The sequence below is a fragment of the Ambystoma mexicanum genome, chromosome 9, assembly GCF_040938575.1.
Source record: "Ambystoma mexicanum isolate Mex_15411 chromosome 9, UKY_AmexF1_1, whole genome shotgun sequence".
Classification (NCBI taxonomy): Eukaryota; Metazoa; Chordata; class Amphibia; order Caudata; family Ambystomatidae; genus Ambystoma; species Ambystoma mexicanum.
Genome location: NC_090931.1, coordinates 265,984,616 through 266,005,666, shown reverse-complemented (window position 1 = coordinate 266,005,666; position 21,051 = coordinate 265,984,616). Strand labels below are relative to the sequence as shown.

Sequence of the window (21,051 nt, the reverse complement as noted above, 5' to 3'; positions counted from 1 at the left end):
CTGTTTTTATATCCAGAGAAACACTACCACGGATGAGGTCTACCCACAGCTCTATTCATGCCAGCAGTATTGGCCATTTTATACTTACTTCTGTTGATCAGGAGACTATTCAGCTAAACACTAAATCACGTCTACATGATGAAGTTTCAAATGCATACTTTTTCAACTAAGCAAACCAACCATTAAAATAATACTGAACTTTTGATGCAGCATTTAGAATTATTAATGTACAAATTCACACAAGAGGTGCTGAATTTAAAAGAAAAAAGGTCTTCAGTTGGTACTTTGAACAGGAAAACAGGGTGCATTTATGATCTCTACAGCAAAAGCCAAATAACAGCACCAAGACTCAAGTGTTCCTAGTGCTTGGAAGAGGTTGACCTAAATAGCCAGCTGTTTATTCATTTCTAAACAAACCAGTGCTCCGAGGAGGTCCTCAATACAATGGGTACATGTTCCATCTTTTGGTGCCACAAATGGGTAGGAAAAAACGAACTTAGTATCTAACACGATATCCTGCAACAGTGATCAGGTACACATACAATTGAGAGCATTACCTTTGTGCAAACGAATTGGACACGAGAAGTCAGATTCCAGTGTGTCTTCAGTCTCCACAGACACGACCTTTAGCGCAAGTTCCAACTCTACACACTCCAGCACATACAGAGAAGGGATGGAATCGGAGCGCTGGTCCCATGACTTTTCTGACTGGAGAAAGATTTAATCCATACCCTTAATAAACATCTATACTAAATATTAAAAAACGGCACACAACTTGTTTAAACAGGAATAAAACATGTATATAAAAAGGGAATGTAAAACAGAGACATTTCATTGGATCAATTACTGGACCTATGAAAAGTAGGTCTCCGAAGGAAATCATTTAGAAAGCAAACAATGAAGCAGCAAGTATTTTACAACCTAAAAGTGTAGTTTACAGAAGAAAACATGGTGCGCGTACCGTCTGTTCCTCCTCTTCTTCAGCCTCCAATACCACACAGTGGTAAAGCATACCCGCTTCTGTGGCAATCACCAAGATGTTGGGTACACAGGGCAGGCAGAGTACAGCACAAGCGTCATAGCCGTAGTTATCCTCTGCTGCCGGGTGCATAGGCAAAGGCCCGAGGAGCTTCCCAATGTTTCCCATGCTGAAAAGAATGGAGAGAATGAGTTCCTGCTCTGCGAATCAGCTTTAATTTTCAAATAAGCACTTTATTGATCCAAAACAATTAGGACCGACATGAAACATTCACAAAGCCCATTATCATAAGCCACCTCTGTACTAGGTTTTAAGGGTAGATTTTCATTTGCATGCACAATCTCCTCCACATGCGCGTCCTCCCAGCACTTTTGTTGGACGTATTGATTTTTGGTCCGTTCGCCTGAGCAAGTGGGGACCTTTTTCCACACTCACTCATTCTTTTGGGAGACTTTGTATTTAGTTTTATACATTTTTCTTGGATTGATGTTTTCCAGGTTTTATGGCATCTGTCTTTTGCATCACACAACACTGTGCACCGTTGCTAGGAGCCCTTTGGGCTTCCCTTTTTATTTTCTGTTATAGGGGGATATTTTTTATCATTCCCATCTGTTCCTATTGTGAGATCAGCACACCACACCTTGTGTGGAGTGCTGCGGGGTTACACAGTAACCCCTTTCTCACTGCTCCTGTAACGTTTTGGTTACAGTGGCAAGCTAACACGAACGGCTGCGGCAGTGATTTTATCCTACCTACTTTTGTGCAAGGTTTACTTCCAGGCTGTACACAGCCGCAGTAGTGCACAGGGTATCGCCCCATTATTTGTGGGCCGAAACCTAAAATCTCAGCTCTGTGCACAGAAGAGTCAACACTGACCCAAAAAGGCGACGACTTTTTTTGCCATTTCTTCCGAAGCAGACTCCCCCCGCCCCCTTTAGATTGTGGGACCAATCAGTTTTGAGATAACCTGCATTTCGAGCCATCCCACGACGAGCTGGGACCTTCACGGTCTCCAAACCGTCAACACCATGGGAGCTATGGCCACTGATGTTCATAAGCGTTCTCCTCCCGGCGGTCGGGGCGTTGCAACCCAGTAAATTTCCTCTTTGGGTCAAACGCTGTCCTCTTTGCAGATTGCTACTGAGCGCCTTCCCGTTTAGGCTGCTTTCTCTCCTTGGCCTGCCCCGCTCTCAGCTGTGCCGTCGGCTCTGCCTACTTTTCGGCGCTGCCGCATCCCCAGTTTCGCTGCTAGTTTCTCTTTCTACCTCGCTCTCCCCTCGGTCTGTGCTTCTGGAGGTCTCCCTAGGCTTTCCCTAGTTCTCCCTCTTTGGCATTTCTCCTCCTCTCTCTGGTGTTTGTTTCCCGCCACGACCAGTCCCAGCATCTTGGTTCTACGGAGGTCTGTGCCCTCAGCTGCTTTTTGGGTGCTTTCTCTTTGGTCACCAAAGACCAGTTGCTTCTTGTTCTTGTGGTCCTCTCCCCGCTGCTGCGGACTCACTCCCCCTCGCCTCTCCCCCTGCAACCACTTCTCTTTCTACCAGACCTGGGAGTCTGCCTACCTCTCGGGCCCATTACTGGGTGAAGACTACACCTAGGTTTGTGTTTATTTTATTTATTTTTTTAAATGCCTCGCATGGCTCCCCCCCCCCCCCCAACCCCCCTCTTGTGGCTACCCTGGAAGCGAAGTCACTGGCTTGCTAGTTGGTTAGACAGTCAGTTTGGCTTCCTTTCAAGGGAGACCCTATCGCCACAAAAAAGCATTTTCGCGCAGCAGGTGAAGAAAAAAGCAATCTCAACCGAGCTCCAGCAGTTCAGGTGAGGAAGATGTGAATTTCTCGGATTGTGGAGACAAATACACCGAGGTTGACAGTTTCCAACGCCAAAGGATCGAAATGGCCAACGCAGAGCAAGTCCGGGAATTGGTTCCCGCTGTCCAAGGACTCACTGAAGAAGTCCAGAGCTTGAAGACGGAGAACACTGTCCTACGGCAGCTCGTGTCTCCTCGGGAAAGTCACCCTGCTGAATCATCCCCCCCCGCTCACATGGCCCTAGCATCGGGGAAGTTTGACGGATCCCCAAAGAAGTTGAAGGAATTTGTGGAAGCCTGCATGGTACATTTCACTTTCAGGGCCAGCACCTATTCTTCAGAACATGCCCGTGTCGGGTACATGATGATTTCCAGTTCCAACCTGGTCTTCCATTACTAGGGGGGGGGGGGGGGGGGGGGATTGCTTAAGCAGACTTGGGAACAGCCAGAGAAAGCTTTTGTGACTTGTGAGGACTTGCTGGATGTCTGGCAGGGGACTACCAACCTGCTTACATACATAACCACCTTCAAGCGACTAGCATCCAAGGCTCGATCACCTGAGCCAGCACAATATGCCATATTTCGGTGATGTCTCAAGGATCAGCTAGCCAGAACATTTCGTCCTTCCACTTTCTCAGACCTGCTCTTCACAGTTCTTCAGATAGACTACCATATAAGCGAACGGAAGACAGAGAGAAGGAAATTTCGAGGTTTCCCCCCACCCACTGACCTATATGCTCCATCCTCCCAGTCGACTACTCGTCTTCCGAAGGAAGAACCCATGCAAGTCTGAACAGCCCGAGCCCGTCTAACGCCAGAAGAACTGAAGCGTAGGAGGGATAAAGGTCTTTGCATGTATCGCGGGTCAGATGGTCATCTTCTCCGGGACTGTCCGGAGGTACCGCCTTGTTGCTCGGGAAATGGACGACCTCAGTCCTACGAGGGACAGGCTACCGAGGTTTCACCCTATGTCACTCATCTTCAGGCGCTATGGAGGATTCTCGCCTCATGGTTGCCATACAACTCTTCAACCAACAAAAGATGGACTCCCTAGCACTCAGATTGAGGAGCGGCAGGGAACTTCGTAGACAGCATATGGGCTGAGAAGGTCAGTATCTGCCGTGCGAAAAGGAAAGATCAGAAGGTGGAAGGGGTGGATGGCAAACCACTCAGCTCCGGTCTCATGAACCACACTACTAAAGATGTTGAGGTCTCCATCCTCCAACATTCTGAAAGTGCTTAGATTTGACATCACCCGTGCAGCCCATTTTCTGGTCATACTGAGAATCTCATGGCTTCATCTCATTGTTACCAGGAGCATTGATACCCTTTGGGCGGATGTACTCTCTCCCTTTGGTCATAAAGAAGGAGCTTCGGGAGTATTTGGATGTCAACCTCCAAAACGGTCCCATACAACCTTGTTGATCACCTGCGGGAGCCTCACTCTTTCATCCCCCAAGGGAGACTCCAAGGAGCTAAGGCCCTGTATCGACTATAGAGGACTCAAAGTAACCATCCGGGATAGCTACTCAAGGCCCTTCATCACAAACATTCTAGAAGCAGTCCAGGGGCAACGATACTCTCCACACTGGATCTCAGAAGCACCCATCATCTCCTCAGGATACGCTCTGGCGACAAATGGAAAACTGCTTTTAGGACCCCATTTGGGCACTTCAAATACAAGGTGATGCCATTTGGGTTAGTTAATGCTCCTGCTGTCTTCCAACGCTTTATGGACAGGCTGTTCTCCGATTTGTTGCTCCACTCTACTATAGTCTATCTGGATGATATCCTGTTTTTTCCTCCACACAACAGGAACACAGATCTCACCTTTGGGAAGTCCTGCAGTGTTTACAGTCCCCATCAACTACTGGTCAAGCCCGAGAAGTGCTTGTTTGGAGTGTCTTCTATTCCCCATTTGGGATTCATCCTGTCTGGTCAAGGGGTCATGAGGGTCTCTGTCATACTGAATAGGCCAACCCCAGCATTGGTTAAGGAAGTCCAGAGATTCCACGCGGCTTGTACATTTTTATTGCAAATGTATTCCGGAATTCTCCAACGTGGTGCTGCCCATTACTAGCTTGCTTAAAAAGACAGCAGTTCCAATTAAGTGGATAGAGGCTGCGGAAACAGAGATTAGCCATCTCAAGGCTCTATTTTGCTCAGCCCCTGTTTTGCGCCAAACGGACCAGAACCAGCCCTTCATAGTGGAAGCGGATGCTTCATCAGCAGCCATCGGAGCTGCCTTGCTTCAAGAACATGAAGGCTTGGAACACCCCGTGGCTTACATTCCTTAGACCCTTACGCCTAGCCAAACCAAATTATTCTGTAATTGAAAAAGAGCTGTTGGCCATGAAGCTGGCCCGTGAAGAATGCCGCAATTTGCTACAAGGTGGCACTCAGCCTTTCATCATCCGCACAGACCATAAGAACGAGAGTCCTCCAATAAATGGAGTGGGTTTACTCCCGCCAGGCAAGGTGGGCCCATTTCTTTGCACAGTAGGACTTCTCAATAACCTACCTGCCTGGCAGTCAGAACACCCTAGCTGATGCTCTCTCTCGCCGTGAGATTCCTGAACGGTTCTCGGATAAGTAGCATGAACATCTCTTTCCAAGGAAGAGAATATCATCACAGGTTTCTACCTTTCTCCAGGAAGTCAAGGAAGCTACTGTCCAAAGTCAAGCCTCACTCCCTGGGAAACCTAACGACAGAGTGGACAGGAAGGATGGCCTTCTCTTTATAAACCATTGCTTGTTCATTCCAAACAGATGAACACAGCAGTTGGTGCTATCTTGCTGTCATTTCAGCAAGACAGCTGGACATTGCGTTAAGGAATGTACACTGGAATTGATAAGGCGCACTTTCTACTGGCCGGGGAGGAGTACTAGTGTTGAAGATTATACTAAGGCTGCCCAATCTGCGCTCGGAGCAAACAGTACACACTTAAGCCCAATGGGCTGTTGGAACAAGGACCTCTACCTACCAGACCTTGGAGTCCCATTTCTACAGATTTAATTGTAGACCTTCCTCGCTCTTAGGGCTGTTCTTGCATAATGGTCACAGAGGACTCCTTCTGCAAGTTGGCCCATTTTTCTCCACTTGCCAGTGTTCCTTCCGCTTAGGAGATGGCGGAGGCGTTTGTTAAAGATGTGTTCCGTCTACATGGGCTACCGAAAAGGATTGTGTCCGACAGAGGAAGTCAATACACTTCCAAATTCTGCAAGGCTCTCTGTTGCATTCTGGGTATTGCGAGAGCCCTTTCCTCCGGTTTTCAGCCGCAAACCAATGGACAAACGAAGCGGCTCAATGGCACCCTCGAGCAATAACTGCATAGTTTTACCAACCAACAAGATAACTGGATATCACTGCTAACTACCGCATAATTTGCTTACAAACACACCATGCATTCTGCCATTGGATCAGCCCGTTCTATTGTACCTATGGTCAAGACACATGTAGCATATTCCCAGTTTCAGCTGTGTCTTCAAACCTACCATCTATAGAATCCACCTGGTCTAATATTGCAGAAGCTCACAAGATCGCCAAGCTAAGTCTGCAGGAAATCCGAAGGACATACAAATCACAGTCTGATCGACATCTCCTAGATGGCCCGGATTGGAGGCTAGGTTCCAATGTCTGGCTTTCCACAAAATGTCTACCCCGATGGGTCCGGCCCTCCAAGTGATCTCCTCGTTTTTTGGGGCCCTTTGAAATCCTGTCGCATTTAAGCTTAGGCTCCCGAAGAGTTTGAGTCGCATCCATCTAGTGTTTCACTCTTCCCTCCGGCGTCCAGTCATTACTGATAAGTCTGATCGCCCCATACACTACCATAGAACTGGCTCTGGAGTTACCAACAGAATATGATATGTCCCAGATATGTGACACCGGTTACCCGAGGGGGCGTTTGGAATACTTGGTAAGAGGGAAAGGATACCCCAGTTCGGAAAACTCTTGGGAACCTTGGTCTTATGTTCATGTCCCCAGACTCATCCTTAAGTTCCATCGAGCACACCCAGGCAAACTGGGTAGCCCCTGGGGTAGGAGGGGGCATACTGCCACGCGCCCCTATGGCTGGCACTTGTAGAGGACCCGCATCCATTGACAGGCACACCACGTCCTTTCCGAGAATTGACAGAGGGGCATTTCAAGGAAAACCACTGTTTTTCATCTTTTTCCGGGATGGTTTGCAGTTCTTGAGCAATCTTGCGGAGGGATTCCAACTCTGGATTGTATGCGACAACCTGATTTTGTGCCTTGTTTGCTGTTTATTCCAGGAGAATTCCTGCAGGGGATCTGTCCATCCACAATCCTGCAGTTGTATCCGTAGTTCAGGAAGTCAGATCTCAGAGCTGGTAGGTTTTCATCCCGGTCCTTTGTGTGAGGGTATTCGATTGTACCTGAATGCCTGGCTGACTATTGAAGCATGCTTTGTGTGTACTGCTCGGAACCGGTCACTCTTCAAATAGCGGTGTCAGTCTGTTGGTTTGCGATATATTGTGGTTTTTAGCCGGCCATCTTTAGTGGTTATGGGGATGTCATGGAAATTCACTTTTGCAGCAGAGTTTGAAGTGGGTAGTGGCGTGGAATTCATTGAATATTCTATGGAAGCTTAGAAGGTCCTGTTCCCCAGCAGTTCAAATGAGAGGGATATCACCAATCTACTGCAGATTCCTTTGTGGTCTGCAGTCACAGGTAACAAAGAAATCATTTTCTTGTTGTGCCGTGAATAGACTGACATACTGCGGCGCCATCCAAGTGCCCATGGTTGTCCCCATCATTTGGAAATCGATATTGGTACCAAATGTGAAATAGTTGTGGATTAAGAGGAATTCTATTCATTTGGCTACAGGATAAGCAAACAGGGTGTTATTTCCAAGAGCATTCTTGCATGCCTACGTGCCACAGATGTGGGAAATGTTGGTGTAGTGCGACTCCACATCCCTGGTTGTTAGTAACGTTGCCCTTGAGAGGGGGGGCAATAGCAGTCAGTTTGTTTAGTAGGTCAGTGGTATCCTGGATATAGCTGGGGGCCTCTCTTACAAGAGGCTTAAAGATGTTCACAACACAGTGTGAGACAGGCATGGTATCAAGAGATAACAGTTTTGAAAACTGTTATTAAAAATATCAAAATGGGTGTAACACCTTTCCTGCCCTATTGCTATGGTGGGGATTCCCCCATCTAACAAAGCTAAGGACCATCTATGTCCAGTTCAGAAGTCCAAAACAAGAGTGTGTCAAAACCTATGCTTCCCCCCACTTCTAATGCCCGAATGTGGTGCAGGGATATTGTAGCTCAAAATATTGTCCAATTTAAAGTCCAGAGCAATTTCTAGCTCCCTTACCCAAGTTCAGAATACAGTTTTTTTTTAAAACAGCCTTCTGAAAAGGAGCTCAGGCAGGGCTCTTTCCCCCCAGCCAAGCTGCAGGGACTGGCTCACCAAAACTAAGTTCCAAAAGATTGTGAGGTTCTCCACAAGTTAAGCCTGGATTCACAACACAATGTTTCTAAGGTAATAGTTTCAAGAAGCTCAGGATTCCCTTTCCCAAGCTTATTGTCTTGCTTCACCAAACATCTCACAGTGTTCAATAGGAGCTTAGATTTCTCTTTCCCCAAGCTTGTTTTACTCCTTCAAAACCAATACTCCGCTCTTTCTGGTTCCTAGGTCGCTTGCTCAGTTCCTTTCATTTTGCTGGGGCTCCCTGCTCTAGGCGCAGTGGACAGACCGCATGGTCCACTCACTACAGGTCGTGCAACCAGTTGCCCTTACCCAAGCACTTTATCCTTATAACTTAGGATGGCTGGGTTATCCACACTTGGAGGATTCAAATGCAGCTCTAACTTTCAATTCGGTATTTGGCCCACACTTCGTTGCTCTCCTCGGCTGCTCACTTGCAGAAAACACTCACCATTTCAATTTTATCAGAGGCTTTCGTGAACGTGCAGCCTGCATGCGACCACTCCGATACAATGTTGCTTCATAGACTTTCAAAGGCACACTGGGTCTTTCATTCATTGGCACTCATTGGTCGCATAAACTTTTCTTCCTCTGTTTCTTTGTTAGCACAGTCAGGATCTCACTGCCTGCCCGCAGATATCTCTAGACTGTTGCTTCCAGTCAGGGAACGAGCACTTCTCGGCCACAGCATAGGGACTGCCAACTTCCACTGCTCCTTTCTCTCGCTCTCCCCGGCTCCTTGGAGACACGGCTCGCTCACCACGCAATGACACTGCCACACTGTTTCCTTCTGCAGCGTCTCGGCGCTCTGTTCCTTTCTGGGTTTCTCGTGGGCTGTACTGGCCTTCCTGCTTGTCTTCCCCACAGGCTTCTCGCTTCCCACCAGCTTCTCGCTCATCCCAGGATTTCTCCTACTGTTCGTAGACTCCACCTTTCATACACCTGTGAGTCTAACAGGCTGCAGGTGTAAAGTCTCAGGCTCAATTGCCTGACCAATTACCAGGACATGCCTGACCTTCAGTTTTATAGCCTTCAGACTCCCTCTTCTTCGTCTCTGTACTATAGTGGTGCCTCCTATAGGTAATCTTCATTACTTTTGGTGTTAGTTTCTTCTTCTCAGTACTTAAGTCTGACTTCAGAGGGGGGGGGGGGGAGTCAAATATGAGCAACAATAGCCTACAAAGGCTGAGGGAGGGTAAGAAATCACGGTTAGGAAATGGGGGATACCACGTCTCACCCTCTGGCACCCTCTCCCCAATCACCAAGAACCCTCCGCCCAAGTGATCCTCCCTGGCTAGTCCACACCCTGGGTTGGGATCCAAAAGTGATGGCCCTTCTCTGGCCACCTGAACCGAAGAAGATGCTGGGGGAGTGGAAGTAAGAATACCTTCAGGTTTCTCACAAGAGCCAGAAATGTTCTCAGTTAGCCTGCCTGATCCAGAGAGGATTGGACGTCCAGGGTTGTTTTCCTTGTAGATCTTAGGGAGCATATAAAATGTACCGGGCACTGGGTTGTCTGGTACCAGGCCCTGAATGTGTTCCTTGATGTCATTTTGGAGTGTCTTTAGAATCTTGTTGGGTTCTCCTTTATATCATTTGGTTGGATATTCCTGCAGCTTAATAGACTATCTTGTGTCAGTTGCCTGTGTGGTTCCTGCACATAGTCACTGGTGTTCATTATGACAACATCTCCTACTTTGTCTGTAGGTTTGATTGTAATACTTTGATTGCTGTACAGGGATTTTATACCCCCCTCCCCCTTTCTGTGAATGTCCGGTTATAAGGCTGTTTAATGCACTTGTCCAGTATGGCAGATTTTGCTCCGTGTCACTTTCAATATATCGGTCCATGTTTGGGTTGCATCCAGGCTCAGGGTTCCAGTTGGAGTTCTGCTTTTTTTCTCAGTTTGTGGCCCAGTTAATCACCATTCCATTGCAGGCTTAGGTGTCACACCGTTTGTCATGAAAGGATTCCTTCAGTTTGAGGCATCTGAAGAAGGCTTCAAGATCACTGTGCAGTTTTTGTTGAGAAAAATGTTTAGGCGTCAGATAAATGATGCAGCAGAGTGTCCAAAAACTAAGCTGTGCTACAACAACTTTATTTTTGTTACACAATGTTGGTTTTGTTACACTAGCTGGTTAGGTTGTGTTGTGTCAGGTTATATTCAGAAATGTTTCATAATCATGTCAAGCCCTGTGGATAAGACATAGCTCCACAAAACACCAAAACAAAAAAAAGACAAGTCGGACTTTGTTCAGGAAAAGGGCCATAATGCCCAAAGTAGCCCTGCAAACGTTAGCTGGTAAGCAGGCTCAAGCGCCCAATGCTGCCATCTATTAACAGGACAAGGTAACTGCAGCCCAGGTTGCGAAGGGTAGACAAGGCTGGATTAACAGATTAGCTTCCAGAAGAGCCCAGACTCGACCCAACAGTTATCCTGCTTCCCACACCACTAGAACCATCCCATTAAGTTCCCAACAAGCATCAAGAACTCCCAAGAAGCCCAATCCAGACCTTTTCCCCGCCCAGAGGAGCCACAGTGTGGTGAACCAGCAGAAGGACTCAGACTACAGTGGATCAAGGCTCAACTTGAAATGAAAAGAAAAATGCCTGACTCGATTACTATGAGGGACGTTCCCCATCTTTCAACAAAAACTAAAAAAAGGTGCTCATTGCAATCTAAATCAAAATAGTCCAAAGTCCAAAGTCCAAAGTCCAAATCCTAAACAAACAGGCACTACCGCTTTAGAAAATGTAACTAAAAGGGAAAAATTGAAGAATGCACAACAGCCTCAGAGTTAGCTTCTGCCTGGCGAAATGGTTATCCTCAGACTTAAAGTTCCTTGGAAATATTGTGTCACAGTTCCCAAACTTCTTATATGATTTGTCAATAATAAAATGTAAAAAAAATAAATTACTAAAAAAGGAATTACAAAAAAGAAAAGCACTCTTGTTTCTTTTCTCAGTTTGCCGTTGGTCAAATCCCTCCAGGATCCTTTTTGACCACACCTCTGTGCCCCACGTTGTGGCACAGGTACTCCCCAAAGTCATCAGTAGGTGGGTCTCAGTCAAAATAAATAAAAATAAACATAGGGCGCGTGCCCATTCCCTTTTCTTGGGTGCTCATCTTGTTGCAGTCTTCCTCAGCTTTTACATAGAGTCGACATTTTACTCTGCTTTACACCCTTCGTCGGCTTTCCCAGGCTTGGTATGAAGTATAAATGTTTCTTCCACCCCTTTTTACAGAGGGTGTGTGCCTGTTAAGTTCTCTTAGCTTTTTGTAATCTTCGGGGCTTCCCCAGCCTGGATATGCAACGTTTGTACCATTTTCAGCCTGTTTTCCCTGGGTCAGGGCACCCTCCCATTCCCCCAGGCTTTTGTACGGTATTTAGGCCCTCTTGATAGCCAGAGTTTGTAACGCTCACCAGCGTCCTCACGCTGGGGGGAGTTTGCTTTCCTCTGGGTTCTCGACTTTTCAGCAAATACACTTGCCTCATGGAACTCGGGTGTCCGGGCTACGCTCTCTCCTGGTCTCAACAAGGTTGCCAGGAGCCAGGCCCACCACAGCTTACCAGTGGTCACGCCACTAGGGAAGACTGTCGTCTTCCAGTCTTTGCTTCTGCCCTGACCGGAGTCACTGGCTTGGTCAAGTTGCCCAACTCACAGCTTCCAGCTAGCGGGTCTCGCTGCCTGCATTCCACCACTGGCTCCACGGTTCACCATCGCTCGGCCCCTCCAGGACGCCGTCTCTACGGAAGTTTGCCTCTGCATAGCAAGGACTCTCCTCCATAAGAGTCTCTCCCCATGGAAGCCAATAGTACGAAATAAGGGTCCTAGTAGTTTATTGGTATAAAAGTGCCCTTCCCCATATACACAGAAAGGGTTGTTTGAACTGGTAGTTCCTTCATGGAAGAGGGGCAGTCACTATCAGTGAGTTCCCACTTGCCCAGACGCCCAAGGAGGGTCTTGCTGAGTGGGCTCACTTCATTAGCCTAAAAAGGGTTGTCTCTCCTCTGGGGAGAAGGAACAAGTTGTCCAGATTCATCACACCACCCTCATTTAAAAAGGTCCTGTAGCACCACCTTCCCCCATCCTCTACCCTCATATACGGTCTTTGAAACATGAACGTTCAAAGTAAAAGTGGGCTTGAAAACCTGTTGCTGCTTCATGATCTCTCCACACCCAGGCTCACAATGACAACCAAGCATAGTGGACACTTAACAGCCTGTCCGCCACTGAGATTCAGGCACACATTGCATACAAAAGAAAGAAAGAACAGACATCTGGCCCTTCTATCCTTACCTAACCTCATTCACATCTGTATTACACACAATGTAATAAACAAAGCATGCATATGGAGTTCGGGGTAGATTTTCTAACGACAGATGGTTATGGATCACTATGCTTTGATAGCATAGTCCCAAGTAAGGCCCCATACTGTCTCACAGTGAACTAAAATAAAGTCCAGCATCACATGACCTGGAACAAACTGTTAATACCAATTCTTTACATCAAGGTAAAGAATGTTAGTTTGAACACTCCATTCTTACCTTCCGTTACTAACAAAATTCCTGTTTATACAGTCTATTCTTGATTATGCCACTATTGACTCAGGCTTGGCAATCCCAAAATTGACTTTCTGCAAATATGACCAGGGCACATTGTATATATATTTCCAGACTATAGTCAATCACCGCTTTTTTAGCCAACACCCCCAGTAACTTTCCAGACTATTTAAACAATGAAATAGTTCTTTCAAAGCACATTCTGCCACCTCATTGTGCTCTGAATCGAGCATCGGCAAGAGACACTGTGGTTCAGCTTTCAATTTTCATATTTATTTCCTAAGCCACATTGCAGTGTGAATTCATGCTCTTACTGTCTGCAGCACAGGGTGTGGCCTAGACAAACCCACTGACTCCAGCCCAATTACTAATGTCAGTTTTATTAAAAATTAGTATTTTTACCAGGGTTAGTAATTAGTCGGGTTAATGTTGTTAATACCCTACATACTATGCTCCAGATCAACACCCTCTTTAGTTTACCCTGAATGCCACACATCAGCACCAAGTCACACACTTTATGCTACAACATAACTATAATTGTTCATTCGTAACGCGCTTAATACCAGGGGATGTTTCTAAGCATGTGATCGGGATTAAAACCTGTGTTGCGCTGCGTTGTCTTGTTTCCAAGACAAAAGCGTTGCCCTGAGCTAGCCTTCCTCGCAAACATTAGCATACTCCATTGAAACTAGTAAACGGTTGAATTTCGTGCACCAATTACTTCAACAGTACTGAAAGTCCTACTTGACATTAAGCGAAAACGTAATAAATGTATGAATCGCACCCTTTAACAAACCAAAATGTAACGTTTTCTTACAGAAAATAAGGCAAATAAAATGTCTATTACTCTACAATTTGGGGATTGCTCTAGAATTAAATTGAAGTCTAATGTTTGATATACAGAAAAAGCTTAGTTAAATCAGTGATCTGAGAGCGGAAGGGGTCAAAGTGACCTCAGACAACTAGTGGAAGCCTATACATACATACACACACACACACACACACACACACACACACACACACACACACACACACACACACACACACACACACACACACACACACACACACACACACACACACACACACACACACACACACACACACACACACACACACACACACACACACACACACACACACACACACACACACACACACACACACACACACACACACACACACACACACACACCTCATGTTTGACAAGAACAATTGGTTTCACAGCATCAGCTGCTGTAACTTGAAAATGTATATTTCTTATAAGAGTGGCATACAGCAACTTTTGTTTGGTCCATTTTGTTTTTAATGGAACAGAAAAATCACAAAATAACACAACCTTTGAAGACAAAAATGAAGCATGCTGTTCCTCGTCATCATCATTAGGCTTGTAGTCATTTGCCAGAAAAATATACAATAAAAACTGTCATGAAATACATACATTACAATCAAGAATTAGAAGTCATACAATATCTTAAAATAAGACATACACTGCCCCATGGCATAAATTGCAAACTGTGCAAATACTGCAAATTGTGCAAACCTGTAAACATTAAATCTGTGCAAACTCTGCATTATGACAAGAAATTCAAAGCTTCACAATATGTTTTGCGGATGTTCTAGTTGCATTGTACATGGTTTAAGCACTTATGCCGGAGCTTTGTTGGCCTGAATTTTTTTGGGGGGGTGGGGGGGGTCCTGATAAGGTTAACATGCTACAAAGTTTCCGCCAGTGGTTTAGAAAATTAAAAGTCCAATGTAAAACATAGAAGAAATCCAAGCATAAAACAAAGGCTCGTCCGCATCTACAGGTTTGTTCCTTCTACAGTCCCGCATGATCGCACAACCGAACGCGTATCAAGCAGGGATTACCCACTAAATCTGCACAGGAGCGTACGGACAGAATACAGCAACACCTTCGTCTAGTTACAACAGTGCACCTTCTTCAGTGGGCTTCCAGTCACCTTGCTCAGCTGCTCAACTTTATGGTCGCTACCAGAAGAGTCGTTGACTAACTAGAGAAGAGCATAGAGACAATCAGACATTTTGAAATAACAGTTTGGCAGCTACTTTTAACCAGGCGTGAATACCAGCATATGCGATTTAGCCCCATTTCAAGCACGGGTCCATCTTTCACATTGGGGATACTGCAGCATCAGGACTGCATCCTGGCAACCCAATCACAGCACAATCCATCAGTCCCATTCCGACCTAGGAAAACAGACTGCCAGTTGAGTATCTTCAGACCCCTGTGCATCCCCCGATAGCACCTTTTCTGTATCTAGAGCATATATTCGGGTCACTGCAAATTCCAAGTCCATCTGGTACAGTCATGACCTCAAAACTCTAAAAGACACTTCCTTATTACGTATCTGTACCTGCACAAAAAGGAGCTTTGTACAGATCTAATTTCATAAAATCTGTGTTGACAACCTTGTATTTTAGGGCGCAAAACTTGCACTAGCCATTGCTCTTGGTGAGTAAATTTTTTTTTTATTTTTTTTAAACTGTGTACTGTGGGTCTGTATATAATTGAAGTGATGAATGACTGGCCGACTAGTAGCTTGCATTTTTCCCCCAATCTTATTTTGTTGTATGTGCGTTACACTGTATCTTAACCACACCACTGCATTTCTAAAAGCTGCTTTTGACTGCTCAGACACGTCTGCCAGTATGTGAGCAAAAAAGCTTGCGATGGAACCCTGTTGCATCACTGTGGGTCAGTCTTCCTCCCTGCTGAACAGTAGGAAAATAAACTTTCCTAACTTAAGTCAGAACAAAATACTTTGCTGTCCAATGGCAGGGATTGGTGGGGCTAAAACAATTTCATTTTTGGAAATTCTGTAGGTCCTTGTTGCGTTCCCCCTTTTTTTGGGGTCACTGGTGCTTTTATGGTGGTCAGACACATCTACTAACACTGCAACCCTATTTCACACATTAAGAGTATATCGTCATGGGTCACCCATACGGCTCACATGCCAAAGTGTGCTTCTTAAGCACCCCATCTGTACCAATGTAGGGATTATATCACCATACATAGAATCCTGGGGGTAGGCTGGTGGCATCTACTTTGGCATCACGAGGGATCCAAGACGATTATCACGCTGGTGGCACAATGCACCCACTTGGTAGCCATTTCAGTTCCAAAGATATTTTTTTGAAATCATACTCTTTGCCATTTTGTTTTAGTGGCTCGTTTTCACATGAACCACGCGTCCGGTCTAAAACAGCAGTTGTACACATGTTGGCACCTTGTGAGTCCAGTCATGCACCCACTGCAGTGGTTTGAATTGGTGCGCACCGGTTCTAGCTCGGAGCAATCCATATCATATCTTGTGGGAGCAGTCCGGGCTGAGCAGTGGATTTAGGAGCCAACCAGACTGGCTGGCTGCCAAACATTTTGCCCCCTAGCGCGATTGGTGGCCTGGTTAAGGCCAACCCCTGTGTGTATGGGTAGAATTAGGGGAGGCCATTTCATATAGTTCATTCTGTTAATCTTTTCAGAAGCAGGTTTACTTACGTCTGCAGAGTTTCCCACCATTGCTGCATTTTTAGGACAGGTTTGACCATACTGCCAAAATCCTCTGCACTTGGCTGATCTCCAGTTGGGATTTTTGGCTACGGTTTCTTCCTTACTGGGCCTCTTCTGTTCTCCCACTGGCTCCACTAGTGTGCCGAGTCAAGCCTTACATGCTCTGACCATCTGCAGGCTGTTTTAATACCAGCTTCCAATTTTATCTCTGTGGTCATCCGGACTTGAAGCTGATCGCTGCATTCACCAAAAATGGTTTTGAAACTCGAAAAAGCCACCCCATCTTCTCTTCGGTACAGTCCTAGGTCACGCCCACCATAGTAGTCGGCATGGGACCGCTTACTGTGGCTGTGCAGCCTTTTTGATCATTTAACTGCTCAAATCTGCTTTGAACGGTTCTTCCACTTTTTGGGGAGTCTTCATGAATGCTACTTTTGCTTCTGGCTCATGGGGTTCACTCCAAGAAGACAGTCATTTCCGCTACTGGTGTCATCATTAGTACAGGGTTCAAAGTCCCTGGGAGGTCGCATCCTGTAAACTCCACCTGAAACTTGCCAGGTTGTTTTGCCTTCTAGGAACCAACCCTGTGACTATGCCGAAATCCTCTGGACCCTAAGGTGGTGGGTTATTCACAATACTTACCCTAAGGGGTCCCAGTGGTTGAGACCATTTGCAGGTGGGTCTAAACTGCATTTTTCCATTGGTTTCAATTGTGCTTTGCTGCTGTGCTGCATCTTCTGTGGCTCATGGTTCTCAAACTCACCCTTTGGAGCTCTTGATTGGGGTCTCCGCTTGTCCTCCCTGGGGTTGGTTGCCACTAAAACTGCATCTGTGGGGTAGAAATGGTACTTGCCTACCTTTTCCCCATACACATGGACTGCATATTTGTATGGCCCGGTTGGCTCCAGTGGGGTAACTTTTAATCATGTGAAACATTGTAAAGTGACTTTGGGAGTACAAGCCTGTCCCAGCACGTGTCCTGCTTCCGGTTGGGTGCAGAGATGTTTTTGACTAAAACCTAGAATTTTAGACTGCACACGTGATTCTTAATGCAGTCGCCCGTTTAGCTACACCTCAAAATACCATCTCTGGTGACAGATGGTCCAGACACTTCTCTTGCGTTTTTGCTTGCACATCTACACATGGCTGTAACTCACGGGTCTTGGGTTGTAGAAATGCTGCTCGACCATATTGAATCAGCAATCAAGTTACTACAGAACTATCGTGCCGCTGGCCCAGACTTGATCAGCAATGTGATGCTTATAGAGAATTTAACGGTCTGGGCCCACTTTATTGAACGACTATTTGCCAGTATTGCTTTCCCAAAACGTCTCCCTGTGTCATGGCTAACAGCCATTGTAGTTCCCATTCATAAGAAAGGTAGTTGGGACCTCCCTACCAACTACCGTCCAATTGCCCTGCTTGATTCAATCGGGAAAATCTTTGGCTCTTAATTGCGACTGAAGCTTGTTCATTGGATGCAGTCAGCTGGTATCCTTGACGTACGGCAAACTGGATTCACAAAAAATGTGGGTGTCGGTGTCAATCTTCTGATTCTCACAACTCTAAAATTTGAAGCCCAGAAAGCCGGGCAAAACATCTACTTTGCATTTATTGACATGAAGCAATTTCTTGACTCTGTAGACTCTTATACTTGGGTGTGCAGTTTACTCTATTTGTGAACACCAATGGGTCAAAGATCTGAAACTAAAAAGCATGAGTCTTGCTTTCCAAGAAGCAAAAATAAATAAAAGTAATGGAAAATTCTCCATCCTCGGTTCTGACGTTCTACTTACAAAAGGTAGTTCCTATACTAACTTCTGGAGCTGAAGTCAGCTGGAACATCAGAGAGCAGACTTGGAACTCTTTAGAAGGGCGTTTTTGGCGCCATGTCCTCCACCTACCACATTGTGTTTCAATGATCGCCTTACGAGATGAATTGTCACTGAACTCCTTGTATAGTCATGGGATTTGGAAATCAATTACATTAATGCAAAAAATGTCTGTTGAAAATCCAATACCTGCCTATCAAATATTTAACAAAACATATGCTGACAACAATGTTAACTTAGTAGATATGTGGCGTCTCAGAGTGCAAGCATGGGTTGATGCTGCGGGAATCTCTGAGTTCGATCTTCTTATTAGACCACAACATGCAAAAAAGAAATTTGAGTCTTGGGCTTGGGTTATCAACATAGACGAACGGAAAAAAACTCTTCATCGAACTGGTTAGGCATTGGACAAAAAAAGTTAAACAACCAGTCGCATTATCTCACGCAATCCCCATCTCGCTACTATCGTGAGCAATTCCTTAGATTTCGATTGAATCTCTTGAAATCTAAGGAAATTCTCTGGCAACGAAAAGATAAATTGGTAAAAGACAATTTGTGTCGTTTTTGCTCATTGGCTATTGAATCGCTGAAACACCTTGTTGTTGAGTGTGTGAAAACCAGTGCTTTGCGTTCCGTCCATCTAAGTCAATTTGCCCCCCTAGCCGATGATATGGCTGCTTGGTGGTATAAGATCTCATCTGGCGAAAATGCAAAACATGCTTGTGCAATTGTGAATTATCTAGATGCACGATTGAAATGTGCGCCTTGAGCAGTGATCTTCAAGTATTGTTTTTGTGCATTGGAGGAAATGCAATGAAAAGAAAATGACATCTTTTATGTTCTGTATAAACTGGTCAACTTGTTTTTCCCCCTTGCTTTCATACATTTACCTCTTTCTGATGTGTAAGGCCGATGAGTTAAGTGATTTTTTGAGTTGGGTCCATGGAATTGAAACAAACGTTTTTACGTATGTTAAACTAGATTTTTTTTTATTGAAAAATGTATTTTTAAAGATTCTACTTCATAAGTGAACGTCTGATGACAATTTCTGTTTTACCCTGACATGTAATAACTTGTGCTCTTTGTCTAAATGTCCCTTGTACTCTGTGGCACCTGGCTGTGTTTTAGAAATGTCCCACTCCCCAGGACCTTAATTTACTATGATGTGTGCATTTGTATTTCGCAAATGCTAGATCGTAGAGGTTTAGGGTCACCGTAGCTTTGTTAGTTTTGTCATTGGGATCCTTTGAGACTATTATTACTGTATGTTTAATGGACTGGTTTTAATATCTTCCCACCCATTGTCTTTATCTGCAATGTGCAATAGCTCCAGATAGTGGAACAACATAATACAGGAGTGGGGTGTGTCTTTATGACAATGCACTGTTTTTCTAATACACTTGGTATGTTTTACTGTGTATTAGTATTTAACCCCCAGCCCCCCAGCCCAGCAGAGGTCCCGAGACCCGAGGAGAAAAGAGGAAGCGAGCGCGCCGAGGAACAGGGCCTGCCTGACCCCGTCCCCACAAGTGCCTGACTTGCCCATGCCGGGCGCATCGCGGCACGAAATCGAGGCTAATCCTCGATTTCACTTGTAGGAACCGCCGGCAGGCGGATCGCCGGCCAATCCAAAGGCCAATCTAAGGCCTGTTGAGTGCCACACATTCCCCCACTCCCAACATCCATCTCGAGGGGTGAGGGCAGGAGCCCCCCCAGCCCCCCAGCCCAGCAGAGGTCCCGAGACCCGAGGAGAAAAGAGGAAGCGAGCGCGCCGAGGAACAGGGCCTGCCTGACCCCGTCCCCACAAGTGCCTGACTTGCCCATGCCGGGCGCATCGCGGCACGAAATCGAGGCTAATCCTCGATTTCACTTGTAGGAACCGCCGGCAGGCGGATCGCCGGCCAATCCAAAGGCCAATCTAAGGCCTGTTGGGTGCCTGTTTGGAGCATCAGGAGCCAGGGGCCACGGACCATTAATCTTTTGTGAGTAGTGGGAATACCCTCAGTCTATACTATTGTGCTTTCTGGTATGCCCTCTGCTACTCCGCACCCATAAACATTTGAACTCGGTTTCTTTAACTGTTTGCTACATATGCTCATGCTTCCAACGCCGCCGCCACTATGCATTACTGCTGCCACCTCTTTAATAGTACAGGCATCCTTAGCCCTTAGTGCTCCATGCCTCATGACTGCTATTTGGCCGTGCCCTATGGTCGCTAACGTACCACCGCAACTGTGTTGTGCCCTATGGTCGCCTAGACCCCACTTGCATTGTGTTGTGCCCTATGGTCGCCCAGACCCCACTTGCATTGTGTTGTGCCCTATGGTCGCCCAGACCCCACTTGCATTGTGTTGTGCCCTATGGTCGCCCAGACCCCACTTGCATTGTGTTGTGCCCTATGGTCGCCCAGACCCCACTTGCATTGTGTTGTGCCCTATGGTCGCTTAGACCCCACTTGCATTGTGTTGTGCCCTATGGTCGCCCAGACCCCACTTGCTTTGTGTTGTGCCCTATGGTCGCCCAGACCCCACTTGCATTGTGTTGTGCCCTATGGTCGCCCAGACCCCACTTGCATTGTGTTGTGCCCTATGGTCGCCCAGACCCCACTTGCATTGTGTTGTGCCCTATGGTCGCCTAGACCATACTTGCATTGTGTTGTGCCCTATGGTCGCCTAGACCCCACTTGCATTGTGTTGTGCCCCATGGTCGCCTAGACCCCACCTGCATTGTGTTGTGCCCCATGGTCGCCTAGACCCCACTTGCATTGTGTTGTGCCCTATGGTCGCCTAGACCCCACCTGCATTGTGCTGTGCCCTATGGTCGCCTAGACCTCATTCGCATTGTGTTGTGCCCTATGGTCGCCTAGACCCCACTTGCAT

General features: G+C 46.3%; 1 protein-coding gene across 1 annotated transcript in view; it reads right to left on the bottom strand.

Annotated features, from left to right (window-relative positions):
* Positions 1–21,051, bottom strand: part of NUP88 (nucleoporin 88) — a 405,331-nt gene that overhangs the window by 365,788 nt on the left and 18,492 nt on the right. The window contains exons 6-7 of the mRNA XM_069614602.1: positions 962–1,148; positions 558–708 (exon numbers count right to left, since the gene is read on the bottom strand). Of these exons, the coding sequence (XP_069470703.1) occupies positions 558–708; positions 962–1,148 (338 nt within the window). The remainder of the gene's footprint in view (positions 1–557; positions 709–961; positions 1,149–21,051) is intronic.